Source organism: Dryobates pubescens, chromosome 1 (genome assembly GCF_014839835.1).
Source record: "Dryobates pubescens isolate bDryPub1 chromosome 1, bDryPub1.pri, whole genome shotgun sequence".
Taxonomy (NCBI): domain Eukaryota; kingdom Metazoa; phylum Chordata; class Aves; order Piciformes; family Picidae; genus Dryobates; species Dryobates pubescens.
Window position 1 is genome coordinate 32,413,863 of NC_071612.1, and position 14,917 is coordinate 32,428,779.

The 14,917-nt window shown below is 40.8% G+C and overlaps 1 protein-coding gene across 9 annotated transcripts in view; it reads right to left on the reverse strand.

The window, feature by feature from the left end:
* Positions 1–394: 394 nt before the first annotated feature.
* Positions 395–14,917, reverse strand: part of DCUN1D4 (defective in cullin neddylation 1 domain containing 4) — a 38,755-nt gene continuing 24,232 nt past the window's right edge. For all 9 annotated transcript variants that reach the window (XM_054163481.1, XM_054163516.1, XM_054163523.1 and 6 more), the window contains 7 exons: positions 9,354–9,445; positions 6,156–6,226; positions 4,924–5,015; positions 3,580–3,688; positions 2,238–2,342; positions 1,349–1,451; positions 395–1,236 (listed from right to left, as the gene is read on the reverse strand). In XM_054163481.1, coding sequence (XP_054019456.1) covers positions 1,181–1,236; positions 1,349–1,451; positions 2,238–2,342; positions 3,580–3,688; positions 4,924–5,015; positions 6,156–6,226; positions 9,354–9,445 — 628 coding nt within the window. In that variant the 3' untranslated portion in view covers positions 395–1,180. The remainder of the gene's footprint in view (positions 1,237–1,348; positions 1,452–2,237; positions 2,343–3,579; positions 3,689–4,923; positions 5,016–6,155; positions 6,227–9,353; positions 9,446–14,917) is intronic.

Sequence of the window (14,917 nt, forward strand, 5' to 3'; positions counted from 1 at the left end):
TTTTGATTACTAAGATACACAAAGTTAGAAAACCCTGGGAAAAGCTAATGTTTAAAAAAAAAAAAACAAAAACAAACCAAAGAAACAAAAGGCCAAACAAAAAACAACCCAACCCCCAAATCTCTATCATGCAGGTGCTGGAGGTGTCCAGACTTCAGACCCCAAGCCACTAATTTTAGGTAGAACTTTCAGTCTTTCTAGGTAGAGCTTCCAAGCTCACTAAATCACAGCACAGAGCAGACACTCCTGCTACAGCAAATATTAAAAGGACTATGCCAAAGGCAATTTAAGAAAGTCTAAAACCCATTTTCAAAAGGTATTTTAATTTGTTCATTTGTACCTGCAATGACTACTGCCAAGTTTCAACATTAAAAAGTCAGCACTGTTATTTTTTTTTTTCTTCTTCTTGAAATAATCTGTGGCATGTACAACTATTACAGTGTTTTCATATTTATATGTATATATATATATTTATCTTTTTTTTTAAGACACCACTGTTCCATTCCTATTCAGCAATAGGTCAGGTTTGGCGAGTTCTGGTGAAGGAAAATAAAAACCATCATCATAAATCACAGCATGTCTTCTCCCCCTCAGAAATTGGCATCTCGAAGAGTAAACAGGAAAATTGACAAAACAGTTCTTCACATAACTCTTGTTCCAAGCAGTCTGCTCATTTCATTGTTCCCCAATGCCACAGCTGAGACACAAAAAACAAACCAAAAGAAAACCAACCCAGGTTTCAAACAAACACTTTGAGTGAGGACTTAGAAAGATGCCACAAAATTATTGTTTTTCTCTCTTTTTCTTAACAATACATTTCTGCAGAAATTATCCCTAGGTGAAGCTTGGGGTTTGTAGGGGTTTTGTTTTTTGTTGGTTTTTTTTTATACACATATACAAAATTTAGACAGCAATATACACATCATCACAGTGAAGACGCTGGCAAGTTCACCCATTGGTAGTGTAAATACAAAATGCAAAGCAGCCTTCAAAGAGAACAATGCTACACAGCAAGGCATAGCTAGCTTGTTAAATAGCAAACATCAAAAGTTCCCTGCAGGAGGGAGGCAGTGCAAGAAAAAGCAGCATGCACTTTGATACAAGGAGCAGTTTATGGCTAATGGTTGACATTAAACTGTGGTAACAGTGACTCTTGAGCGGCTGTGCATAGTTTAAACTCCTATGTCATCTGCTTGCCTTTATACCATTCCACAAACTCATCCAACAACACTGGCCCTGTAGAGAGAGCAAATAACTGCATTTTACAAAGGTGTTGCAAGAAGGGCATCGAATGATTAAGCTGAGAGAAAAAGAATTTCAGGGCACCAACATATGGCAGAGTACTTACAGGCTCCATCTTCATCATAGTTGCTGAGGTCGAGGTTAATTGTTCTGCTGAATTCAAGAACGTTACACCATTGGTCCTTGTTGATAACTTTGTATTTGGATTGCTGCTTAAGGCAAGGAACACAGGTTACCAGCTTGTCTTCCCAATTCCCTCTAAGTCAGGTTTTCTTACAGAAAACTTAAAAATAAGTCATTCATCCTCACAAGGTTTATCTGTAGGCCCTCTAAAACTAAACAGCACTGAAGAAACCACCGAGCAGTTAAGCCAGTGTTGAATAATTAACGGTTTTATTAAGACATCTTTAATGGACAAACACATGGAAATAAAAGTCTCGAAGCACATCAAAGACATTCTATACTTTGTCCTGCATTAAATAAGCCTTCACTGAATTGCTTAGGCTGGAGAGGGCCTCAGAGAGCATCTCCTCCAACCTTCCCACCATGGGCAGGGACACCTCTCAACTAGACTCAGCTGCTCAAGGCCTCATCCAGCCTGGCCTTCAACACCCCCAGGAAGGAGGCAGCCACAGCCTCCCTGGGCAACCTTAATAGTATGGGGAAAAGGAACAAGGGAAAAAATAACCAGTTACAGGCTGGATATTCGGAAGAAGTCCTTCACAAAGAGAGTGATTTGCCATTGGGATGGGCTGCCCAGGGAGGCAGTGGAGTTACCATCACTGGAGATCTTCAAGAAAAGCCTGGATAAGGCACTTAGTGCCATGGTCTAGTTGATTGGATAGGGCTGGGTGATAGGCTGGACTGGATGATTCTATGATTCCTGGTGCTGTTTTGGGGGTTTGTGTATTCTAAATTAGAACAAAAAATTCTTAGCTATTCTGTCTACCTCTGGAGCACCAGAGAAGACAGATCCAAAAGTGTAAACTTCATACCTCTAGAAACTGATGAAATACTGGAAAAAGGGACCATGTTTTTCCTAGAAGAAGGCCCAACATGCACTTGGCAGTATTGATATCTAGGCTGCGCTGATCCTTTTCCTGCAGGAAAAAAAGGTCAAAAAGGAAAAAAACATAAAATAAAGAGAATAATGTCAGGATTTTTCACTTCCCCTACTGCTTGTACTGCAGCTCACCCATACAGAAAACAGCAAATAAACAGTAGAATTACTGAACTTTAGATGCTGTCAGTCTAATGTTTTTCACAATTCCCATCAGTATCTTGAACTCCTTGGCCAGCGTCAGCTATTTCCAACCTTTGTGTTTTACATGGAGCCAAACTGGCAGAATAAATCTCCACAAAGCGAAGGAGAAAAATCACATCTTGATATGCCTCTTTCCCTCCTCTCACACTACCACTGCACATCCTATCACATTCAGCTCTGGGTTTCCCCAGTTAAAAGTAAACTTCATGACACTCTGCATGCAGAAGCCACTCCCGTATCACAAATCTCAGCTACTTAGGACACACAGTTATCAGAATTGCTACCAGCTCCACTTTCTGTCATTATTTTTCTCATGTTAACTTTTCTCTACTGCTGATTTTCTTGCTGCTTTTGGTTTGCCTGCACTGAAATCCAAGATTCAAGTTTGCCTGTGATTATTTTCATGTTAAATATTCTATCTATTCCATCATATTAAGCAAGATGGATATGCAGATCCCATGTCCAAAGGCTAACTCAAAGTTTACTGCTCCCTTGAAGCAAGAATATTTTCATGCAAAATGAGTTCCAGCACTAATTAAAATTTTGCCAATATATTTTATAGTAGAAAGATATCAGGATATTGTTTAATAAATACTGAAAGCATCATTCCAGTCTTCTGAACAAGTAGTTGTATTACCACATATCCATGTCAGTCATGCTTACCACCTGCTGAAATGCCTGACCTGCCTTTGAAACATTTATGCTCACAAAATTCATACAGCAAGAAGAAAACACAGGTTTATTTGTAAAGCCAGTGGAAGCAAGTGGCAAAGCTCCAGTACACAAGAAAACATGGGCTAAGTTACGTCCTTGAAGTCACAGAATAGCTTGAAGCAGAGAGGCAACAAAACATATCAGCACACTAAACCACTGACTATCAGGCATCTTCTTGCATACTTTTCCTTACCAGTTCTGGCATTCCCATATACTTTTTTAGAATACCAGTAACTCCATTTATTAGAAGCAATCTTGAGGCTTATCTTAAGATAAACATACTTACAAGAACAGTCTTTCAGCTACTACCCATGAAAACAAAGCCTTAATTTCCAGTGCCAGCCTCACACTGTACTTACCCGTGCAAAGTCAAATGCATATCTATAAATAAGTTTAAAATTGGTAGGCTCATTTAATAAAGATCTCAAGTAATCCAGAGAATTTCTCAGTTTTTCTGTAGTATCACATCTACAAGAAAAGCACAAAGTGAACTTTAGAATCTGCATTCTCACACAGGGATCTGATGTTTTAGAAGAGAATCTCTCACAGGCACTGCAAGCAACATGAGGACAGACTGAGGGATTTGGGCCTGTTCAGTCTGGAGAAGAGAAGGCTTTGAGGAGACCTAATTGTGGCCTTCCAGTATGTGAAGGGGGCCACAGGAAAGCTGGGGAGGGACTTTTTAGGGTGTCAGGGAGTGATAGGACTGGGGGGAATAGAGCAAAACTAGAAATGGGTAGATTCGGATTGGATGTTAGAAGTAGTTCTTCCCCATAAGGGTGGTGAGAGACTGGCACAGGTTGCCCATGGAGATGGTGGAAGCCTCATCCCTGGAGGTTTTGAAGGTCAGGCTGGATGTGGCTGTGAGCAACCTGATCTAGTGCAAAGTGTCCCAGCCCATGGCAGGGAGTTGGAACTGGATGATCCTTGAGGTCCCTTCCAACCCTAACAATTCTATGATTCTATGTTCAAAATGCATCCCTCTGCACCAAGGCACATTTAAGAGTGTCTGCATAAAATGCCTTGATTAAATCCACAGTGCAAAACGGATTTAGATGAAACAGCAAAGCCTGACACTGGTACTCAAGAGAAACATTTGTTCAGCTTTGTAGAGACCCAACAGATTAAACTAAGCTTGCCTACATGTGGCAAACCACAGCAGAGGGAAAAATACTACTATAGTTTTGGTAAAACTCTAGAACTTTCTGCACAGTTTTGGTGCTCCTGTTCTGGACTACAAGTCAGAGCACAGTCATTTCTCCTACTCTCTATGAAACACATGATTATTCAACTACACTGAATGTTATTTATACCATGAAAGTAAGCTCTCAACTGGGGAAAGCAACTCTCAAGAGCATAGGGTTTATTATTCAGCATTTTAATCTAGCAACTTATCAGTATCTAATAGACAAGTCCAAGCCAGTGACAAAGATGTCCTTGGGGACAGAGACAATGTGAATCCTCATCACACCTCTGTTTTCTTGAGACTGTAGATATTTTACCCAACTGTATTTAAACATGCAGGTTTCAAGCTTTCTCTAAGTGTCCACAAGACCATAAATAGAACTAAAAAATGTATGACACATGGTCCACAGCAGAGCTCTCTGTTTAAGGTGTTTTGAGTCAACACAAAGCATAGGGTTTTTTTACTACAAAACTGAGTTTACTAATAAAAACTTAAAGAGGTCTTTCAAAGCACTTACTGTAATGATGTCATTCCTTTCAACCATTCTTGTAATGTAAAGTAGCCCATGTTCTGTGCATCCAACTTCCATGCTAGTACAAGCATAACTACCTGTTTTAAAGAGAGAAAGAGAAAAGTGAAGACTGAAAAGAATTAATGAAGGGATCCACATGTTCTTCAATAACCACTGTTCAGCAGGCTATAAATGTCCTGCTTGTATAAATGGGATGTTTAGACCTTTGCTCCACTTTCAGAAGTTAAAAGCTCTGAAGGTGACAAACAGGGACAGAACCCAAAGAACCTAAGAGTGCAAAGAAAGAACACCCAAGCTACCAGAAGCCACCTTACTTAAAGGGAGCACTTGCAGTCATTGAGTGAGCAAACGCAGTGATGAATTGGTACAAAAGCTACACAAAAGGTTTACCTAAACAGCTACAAAATTTAAGCACCCATTTGTCAACCAGTAGCTTTGGATGTTTGTTAAACTGTTATCCAGATAAACATTAGCCTTGGGAAATCCAATTCTAAAGCTCAATGTTTCACATCTCACACACAAGACAAAGTAATGAAGAACTGGAAGTCACATGGTAAGATACTATAATCCAGACACTAGCTGGATGGTAGTGCAGCTCTGTCTAGTTTTGAGTGTGAAATCAGAATATCATACAATGGTTTGGATTGGAAGGGACCTCCAAAGCTCATCCAGTCCAAGCCCCTCTACAGTCAGCAGGGACATCCTCAACTAGATGAGACTGCCCAGAGCCCTGTGTGAAGCCTCACCTTGAATATCTCCAGGGATGGGGCCTCAGCTACGGCCCTGGGCCACCAGTCCCAGTGCTCCATGACCCGCATGGTAAAGAGCTTGTTCTTATCTACTCAAATGTCTGCATAAATCTCAGGGATTTATAATACTAATAAATCCCCAAATTAGCAAATTACATCTTGCATTTCTAGCATATCTTTCAAAACCACAATTGTCATTTTACTTAGAGGTGCTGTTTCCTGCACCATGCAAAAGATGGGACTTGCATATAGGTTTAAAGAGCAAAATATAGACACTAGGAAAAAAAAAAAAACAACTGTAAAAGGCCCAAGTTGTTTCCCCTGTTTTTTGTTTGGGTTTTTGTTTGTTTGTTGTTTTCTTAATTCCTAAGAATTCATTAATTTTGGATGGAAAAATGAAGAGATAGAAAGCTAGCTCATGTCCATCACAGTAGGTTAGGCAACTTTTTGAATGGACTCTGAACGTACATTTTCAGGTTCAACTCCAATGTCTTCACAAAATTTCTCCATGCCTTCTGGCCCTACAATGTCATCAGTGCCTGCAAACAAAATACATTTCAATTACTTCCAAATATTTAAAGTCTGACCTTCAGAGCACAAGAGAAATGCAATCACTCAGTAAAACCCTGTAAGAAAGCTCAGGGTTTTTTAGGCTTGTTTTGACATGCAGTATTTCCACACTTATTAGCAGACTTGGTTACACTTAAACCTTTGGAAACAGAGACACAACTGTAAACCTACTTTTCTTTCACTCCTGACAATATCCTTTATTCTACCTATTTACTGAGATAATCTTGGAAGAATCAGTAAGAAGAAATTTAAGAATCCACTTAAAATTAGCAGAACAGGCACATAATCCCAAGCAACCAGCACCAGAACAAGACGACACAGTCTCAGGCTGTGCTAGGGGAGGTTTAGGCTGGAGGTGAGGAGAAAGTTCTTCACAGAAAGAGAGATTTGCCATTGAAATGTGCTGCCCAGGGAGGTGGTGGAGTCACCATCACTGGAGGTGTTTAGGAAGAGACTGATGGGGTGCTCAGTGCCATGGTTTAGTTGATTAGATGGTGTTGGGTGATAGGTTACACTCAGTGATCTCAAAGGTCTCTTCCAAACTGGCTTGTTCTATTCTATTCTATTACAAATGGATGATGGCTACTGAAAATTATTTCCTTGGCTTGCATCTCTACTGCCATTACAATATCTTATCACATAACAATGTGATGCACAGCTACACAGAATACAAGACATGATCATTCCTAGAATCATAGAATCAATAAGGTTGGAAAAGTCTACAGAGATCATCAAGTCCAACCTATTACCTAACACCTCCTGACTACATCTTACCCCTTCTTTTCTCATACACTACCTTTATATAATGCTATCTACAAAAGAGGCTAAAATAAGGATCTCCTGCTCCTTACTATTCCATGGCCATGCATTATCTGAATTTTAGTAACAGCAGAGGGAAAGGAAACAGCTTAAAAGGAAAACAAAAGTTCAAAATGTAGATGCTATTAACATGCACTACTGTTAAACCCAAGATATTTGTAGCTTCTACATGACTCCATTGAAAACACTATACAGGCATTAAAAAAAATACACTGTGAAATTCTCTTTTAAGTATTTGGACTATTTTGTTAGAATTATTTTACTTGTGTTTAAAAGTCCTCATCTGGGGAAAAAAAAACCCTAAAAATTAGAAGCTGAAAGGCCAGATTCCATCCAACACAAGATCACATGTGCAAGAAAAAGAGGTTTTAATGGGAAGATCAACCTCTGTTTTATGATGAGGTGACCCTACTGTATTGAAATAACAAGGTTTAATGCTATCTTTTCTTGTCTTCTCTTTGAGGGTAGAAAACAGTCTTTAAAATGATTCATTAGAGAATGTAAAAAGACAGTAGGAAAAAAAAAACCAAACTAACAAGTGCAGCATCAACTGCCTGCATATATAAAGGAGAAGACTTCAGAAGCAAGAACACAAAAGAGATTATCTGCCAAAAAAATGCATTTTTCAGAATGTTCCTCAACACAGTAAACAGAACCATACTCTGTTTTGTCTTGGTATATGCATCCAATGCAAACAGAAAGTTTTTTGTGTACAGCCTTCCTTTAATCCCTCCTTTCCATGAATGTCTTGACAACAAAAATAATAATTTTATCATTTTTTTTTACTGCAGCAACAAAGACAAATACAGATCAAGCTGGTCAGAAAAGCAAAGAATTAAACAGGATAGATTTGGCTTGAATTTGTTTGAATCTCTTCTCACAGACTGCCACAGACAAGCTGAGATTTAATTTAGGTTATATAATTTCATTGGAAAGAAAAAAAGACACAGCAAATTAAGTCAAGTGTAAGAAGTAGGCAAAACAGAAGCAGCTGTGAGCAAGTTACCCAAGACAGTATCAGAAAACTGCTAGATAAGGTGATTTTTTTGGTGTGCCAATCACCTATTTAATTTCCTTTTGGTCTTTACAGTCCTAAGATAATTTTGACTGATACTTTGAGGCCTCCCCTTCAGAATACCATGTCTTTAAAAATGAAAATTAATATCATGGCCAACTATTAAAGGATCATCTTCAGTGACCACAGATTGTAACTAACAATCCTAGAGGTAATGCCTCCAAGCCAGTTCTCACACACCAGGGCAAGAATAAATTACAATTCAGTTTGCCTTGGGATGGCAAACTATATAAACACAAGACTAGTACAGGATGTTTGAATTTATTGACATCTTTGCTTGAAATCATAAGCAAGATTCAGCAGTAACAAAACTGATGTTACTACCTCCCCCACTCTTTTATTGCAGACATTTAGGAAGGATGTTGACTTGCTGGAGCGTGTCCAGAGAAGGGCAACAAAGTTGGTGAGGGGCTTAGAACACAGCCCTGTGAGGAGAGACTGAGGGAGCTGGGGTTGCTTAGCCTGAGGAAGAGGAGACTCAGGGGTGACCTTATTGCTCTCTACAACTACCTGAAGGGAGGTTGTAGACAGGCTGAGGTTGGTCTCTTCTCCCAGGCAACCAGCACCAGAACAAGAGGACACAGTCTCAGGCTGCACCAGGGGAGGTTTAGGCTGGAGGTTAGGAGGAAGTTTTACACAGAGAGAGTGATTGCCCATTGGAATGGGCTGCCCAAGATGGTGGTGGAGTCACCATCACTGAAGGTGTTCAGGAAGAGACTTGATAGGATGCTTGGTGCCATGGCTTAGCTGATTAGATGGTGTTGGATGATAGATTGGACATGATGATCTTGAAGGTCTCTTCCAACCTGGTTTATTCTATTGTATTTCTCCTGAGGGATCAGTCTATGCTCCTCAGCAGAGACCGTGGCAGATACCTCTCTGGCTTTAGAAGTGAAGTTAACAACATTTTGAGCAGAAGTACAAGTTTAACTATAGATTTTAATAGCACAGCTAACATGTTCAAAAATAGTTAGTTATACACCTTCTGTCTTTTTTTTTTTATAGACCACAGGCAAAGCCCCAAATCTGCCCCTTGAACTTTTCAACTTCACGCTACACAGAACATTAAGAAAAGCTTCTTTAAGACTTTCCCAAAATAAAAGCCGCTACATTCAGTCTTGGGAAAGTTCAGTTAATCCAGTTTTTAATGTGGCAATGTAGAGTCAATAGTTACTGCAAGGTATTTTGCATTTCCCCCTTACCTGCATATTCATAGAACCATTCTAAGCATCTCTTACTTGAAAAGACTTCTTCCTCTGCTTTTATTCTAGTCGAATCATATTTTCTATACATACTTGGGGGGAAAAAAAGAAGAGAGAGAAACAAGCAATTAATTAATCAGCTTTTAAAAAGCAATCTTGTAGTCAACAGCCACTGTAAGCACCAAGATTTTTCCTTTCATGAACCAGCTTACCCAACATTCTGTCCTCGTATCTGGTCACTGAGGACATTGCTTAAGAGAGTTAAGAATCCTTGAACCTAAATACTGTTTGCTCAGTCTGTCACACTTCAACTGATTCAGAAATGTTATACCTGTACATAACCTGTCCTCACAACAATTGCAGATTAATTCAAATTCAACCCCACTGCTTTGTGCAAGTTCCAGGAAGGCTTGAGTGCACCATGAGTTACTACAGCTGATGGGCTGCAGCTTGGCTATTGCTCTAAGCCTAGAGTAATTCCATGTCACAGGCAACACAGGCCCCATCTGTAGGCACACACATACTTCATGCACTTGGAATTACTAAGGAGAAGTGCACAAACTCTTTTTGCCTCCTAAAAATATCCTATAAAAGGCATAAAAGCCAAAACTGACTCAACCCACACTTATATTATTCTACAGCCAGCAAGCTGGGAATACAAAAGAACCATAGAGAGCAGTTACAGGTCCCACTGACAGCAACTCAAAGAACCTCATTCATCATGGGGAAACTAGCTGTGAAACTAGATCCATAGCAGCTCTTCCCCCTAGAGATGACTGGCAAGGTAATGCTCTCCTTCAACAAGAAGCAAAAGGAATTTTAAGTACACTTGGGAAACAACACTGAGGCACCAGTCTCCTGAATTTAGTGCCTGCAATACAAAGTGGAAGGCATAGCAAAAGCTGATGAGTTACTAACCTTGCACAGACTTTCCTGAAATAGAGACAATATCATTTGTGCCTGTGAAGAGGAAAAAGACTCAACAGTCCAAGTAGCTTCTCAGTGATGCACATGCATCCTCTGATCCATTTCCACTGCTCTGCAGTAGCTTGGCCTCATACAGGCTGTAAAGAGCCAAGTGACAAATGGCTTATACGAAAGGAGGTAACCAAGAACGGCTCCAAGTGTTCCGAGCCTGCAGCCCTTCCTCTCAGTGTCAAACCCTACTGGGGAATGACAGCAAAGTGGCTAATTGGTTCAAGAAGATTCCTAAAGCTACTTGAGGAGTTTGGAGTTGATTTTGTCACCATGTTGCCCTTCTAGAAAGGCATGTAAAAGCCATCTGTATTTATGAGCTTAGAGTACATTGATCCCAATGTCCCCCACCTAGCTCACACTGCACACAGCTCAGTCTAACAGTAAGTCAAGTAACTATTTCATGCTTCTTGTTGTAGTTCCCTTACAGCAACTAGTCATTAGGGGGAAAAAAGTAAAATTATCCAGAACAAAATGACAAACTGATAATTGTGGGGGTTTTTTCTTCCAAATGAGGGAGGCTCTTAATTTTTCTTCCCATCTTTCTTAATGCAGTGCAGAACAAGGGATGAGCTGCAGAGCTGAAGCACTACAGAACAATGCCAGCCATAGAGATCTCAGAAACACATATTCACATACCTACAGGTTGTAGGGGTGGGGAGTATTTTAATTTTCATTCTGAAAACACTTTTTTTGTTTCTATTTGAACCTGCTTTGTGTAATCTTCACTGCAGTGGCAAAGGAACAGGCTGCCCAGTAAGTAAACACTAAGCCACAAGGCAGAAGTCAGAGCTGAAACAATTTTTAATTAAGTTTTTCTCTAACAGGTCTGATAACTTAACATTCTCATACCTCTCAGTATGAGGGTGGTGCGACTCTGGAATAGGCTGCCCAGGGAGGTTGTGGCTGCCTCCTCCCTGGGGGTGTTGAAGGCCAGGTGGATGAGGCAGCTGAGTCTAGTTGAGAGGTGTCCCTGCCCATGGTGGGGAAGATGGAGGAGATAATCTCTAAGGTCCCTTCCAACCTCAACCATTCTATGATACTTCCAGAATGAACTGTGATTACTGAAGACCTATGCAGTCTTTTTGAGACCATTCTGAATTCAGAGGAATCAAAAAGAAAAAAAACAAAAACCCCAAACCACTCTTGAGACAAAGAGGGCATTCTGCCACTTTGGCAAAAAGTCTAATTATTCAGATTCCCCTTTCCTGTAGCAAACAAATGTGACAAACACCAACTGGAATACCAAAATGACTACAGCAGGAACTAGTCAACATCTTTTCTTCTACTCTATTCTATTTTACACATTCAAGAAATCTGTAAAAGCACTGCTGCGACCAAGAACATGCAAAGCTAATGTGGGTCCCAAAGACATTCCTCACAAGATTCTGTGTGATGAAGATGATAGCCAAGTGCCTCACCCCACTTGTTTACATAACTCATCAACACATTGCCTGTCAGTGTGTGAACAGTGGATGTAAGAAGCAACCCTCAAGAAACAATTTGTTGAAAGAGCTCTAAATCATTCAGGTGTTTCAGAAAAAGGATTCCTGCACCTGCAAGTGGCAGGGCTCAATATAGCAGCCTAGACTAAGATTATGATGACAGCAGTAGGTGCAAGAGGAATGGAGATTGAGAACAGAAAGGATCAGTGCTTTTTATAGTGTCACTGCACCCAAGCCTGGCAAGCTTTTGTGGGACTGGTTGGGACTGAAAGTAATTTGTTGTGCTTAAGGCTAAGGTAATTGGTCAGAAATTAATGAACTACTCTAAGTCCATGTGCCCAAAATACAGCCAAGTGATTCCAAGCAATACTCTGGCTACAAACTTCTCATTGTTCAAGAAGTTCAATATCTGACCACTGGAGTTTGATTTCTGAGAAACCAGATTTGGTACTAGATCTTTCCAAGGCATGCTGGTAAGATAAATTACTTCACAAATTCAGAAAATGAAGTCAGGAAGGATTGGGTCTTGAGCTATCCTAGTTTCTGCTACCAGTTGATTAGCCAGACACTCATTAGAGGAGATGACACTAACACATTTATGATGAAAGCAGACTGTGTGGCCAGAGGTATAAAGCCAGGCAATAAAAATGGCTGGATGAATCTCAGTGTCTTTCTCTTGGTCTAGAGGAACTGTGAACAGATCACATTCTGGAAGACAAGGATCAGTTGAAAAGGAGTATGATGGAAGCAAGCAACACCAAAGCAGACCCAGTGTTAACTGATCTCATGTGTAAATATGAAGCCTCTCAGTTTTCCCTTCTCTCCCTGCTTAGTTAAACACCAAATTAGTTACTCCCTCCAGTCTAGCCAAACCAGCCAGTTTTATTAGCAAGAGACTCCTGCTCCCTGAAGTGCTTAGTGAAGCAAGATGAGCAGAGAGATACAAGCAAGTAAGTAGACAAGTACCTGAGATTACAGCCTTGGACAACTTGGTTCCATGATCACAGCAAGCCAATCTGTGGATTTCCCTGTCCACATTGGAGGATGATGCGCCTTTCTTTGTGCCAGACACACAAATACACACTGCACAGGGTAGGGATCTGGATAAATTGGGACCACCACCACCAAACACCTGCTGAGCAAGTCTGAGTTTCAAACAGCAAATCCTCAATGGCTCACAGCTTCCTCGAGATGACCATCACCAAAAAAAACCCCAAAAAGCACAAATTCTACAGATACCTCCCATAAAGGCTCCCATAAACCTTGGTGATTCTGCTACCAGAGTTAATACCTCTGCTGGAGAATGCTGATGCTGGATGAGAATTGCCAAAGGGTGTTTTCTGCATCATCAGAGCTAGAAAGGTGCAGGCAAAACTTGTTCCCAGAGTGTCTGCTACACCTACTGGACAACAGCAAACTGAGTCTTTTGAGTTTAGAATTACCCTTCCATTTCTGAACCCTGACATGTTGCCCATCAGGAACAGCAAGGTGAGGGAGGGAAATTAAAAACATCTATAAACAAACAAACAAAAAAAAGTATAAGCAAAGAGTGTCTCTGAGACAAGACACTTTCAGGTACAATGACAAAAATATTTGCCTGAAAAATAGTGGCTCCTATTAATTTAGCTAGTTTAGTTTTTATTAGTCATTGTCAGGACAGTGACAGCAGACAACCTTTTCTTTCTCATCTCTAACAGCCATTTTGTCAACTAGAGAGAGGGGAGAATGTGGGCAGGGAAAAAGCAACAGGAGATTAACCTGCTTACACCTTAGAAAAGGATATGAACTACCTAACCACATAGAAATGAAGTAATTTTCTCAGGAGTGCCTGCATCTCAATCATGACCTGACAGCTGACTCATAATATCCATGAGGCCTTGAACAACCTGGTCTAGTGGACCCCCAGAGCAGGGGGTTGAAACTCAATCATCTCTAAGGTCCATTCCAAGCCAAACCATTCTATGAAATATCATTCTAAGCTAAGGGATTGCAATATTCCAACAGAAGAGATGGGATAATGTAGTTTGTAATTAAAAAGTGTACACAAGCTAATTAAAAAACCTGACTGTCCAAGCCTTTCATGTTTCTTTAAATACACCATCATCCACCTTCTCCAGATTATTTCCACAGATTCAGAGAATGGTTTGGGATTGGAAGGGACCTTCAAGATCATCAAGTTCCAAACCCCCTACCATGGGGAGGGACATCTGCCACTAGCCCAGGTTGCTCAAAGCCAGGCTGGATGAGGCTTTGAACACCTCCAGGAAGGGGAGCAATTGGTGAGAACGCCTGCATCCAGCTGTTATGGGGTCACTGGGTAGGTCATCCCAAGAATAAATGGTTACTACCGGTATAAAAACTAGGACACAGTAATTCTGTGCAGTCTTCAAAGTTGAGGATCTACTCCTGCTCCGAGTGTGCTTCAGCTGCACTGGAATTTGCTAAAGCTCCATCTACCACAGCAGCAACTGTGGGCTGTGTGTCCCCAGAACATTCAAACTGAGATCAGTGAAAGCATGGAGTTTAAGTCACACAGAATCAACCAGGTTGGAAGAGACCTCCGATCACCCAACCCTATCTAATCAACTAGACCATGGCACTAAGGGCCTCATTCAGATTCAAACACCTCCAGGGACATCGACCCCACCAGCTCCCTGGGCAGCCCATTCCAATGGGCAATCTCTCTTTCTGGGAAGAGCTTCATTTTAACAACATTCTCTTGATTGTGGGAACTCAGTCAAGATGGAGGTGGGGGGAGAAGCAAAAAACAAAAAAAGAAAGGAAGAAAGCAGGAAACGGTATGGTTTTCTATGGCAACCCAAGAGCTAAACTAATGAAGCTCTATAGCTTATTTCAAATGGTCAACAATTAGTGAATAAAAACAAGAAGAAATTTACCAACAGTAGCTTCATTTCTGTAGAGCCAGAGCCTATTCAAAAACTTTACCTCATTTTGATTTTCAAACTGAGTAACTAAGTATATTTTATATTGGGGGTGCTGGTGGATGAGAAGCTCAACAGGAGCCAGCAGTGAGCACTTGCAGCCCAGAGAGCCAAGCAGAGCCTGGGCTGCAGCAAGAGAAGCATAGCCAGCAGGGCAAGGGAGGTGATTCTCCCCCTCTGCTCCACTCTGGTGAGACCCCAC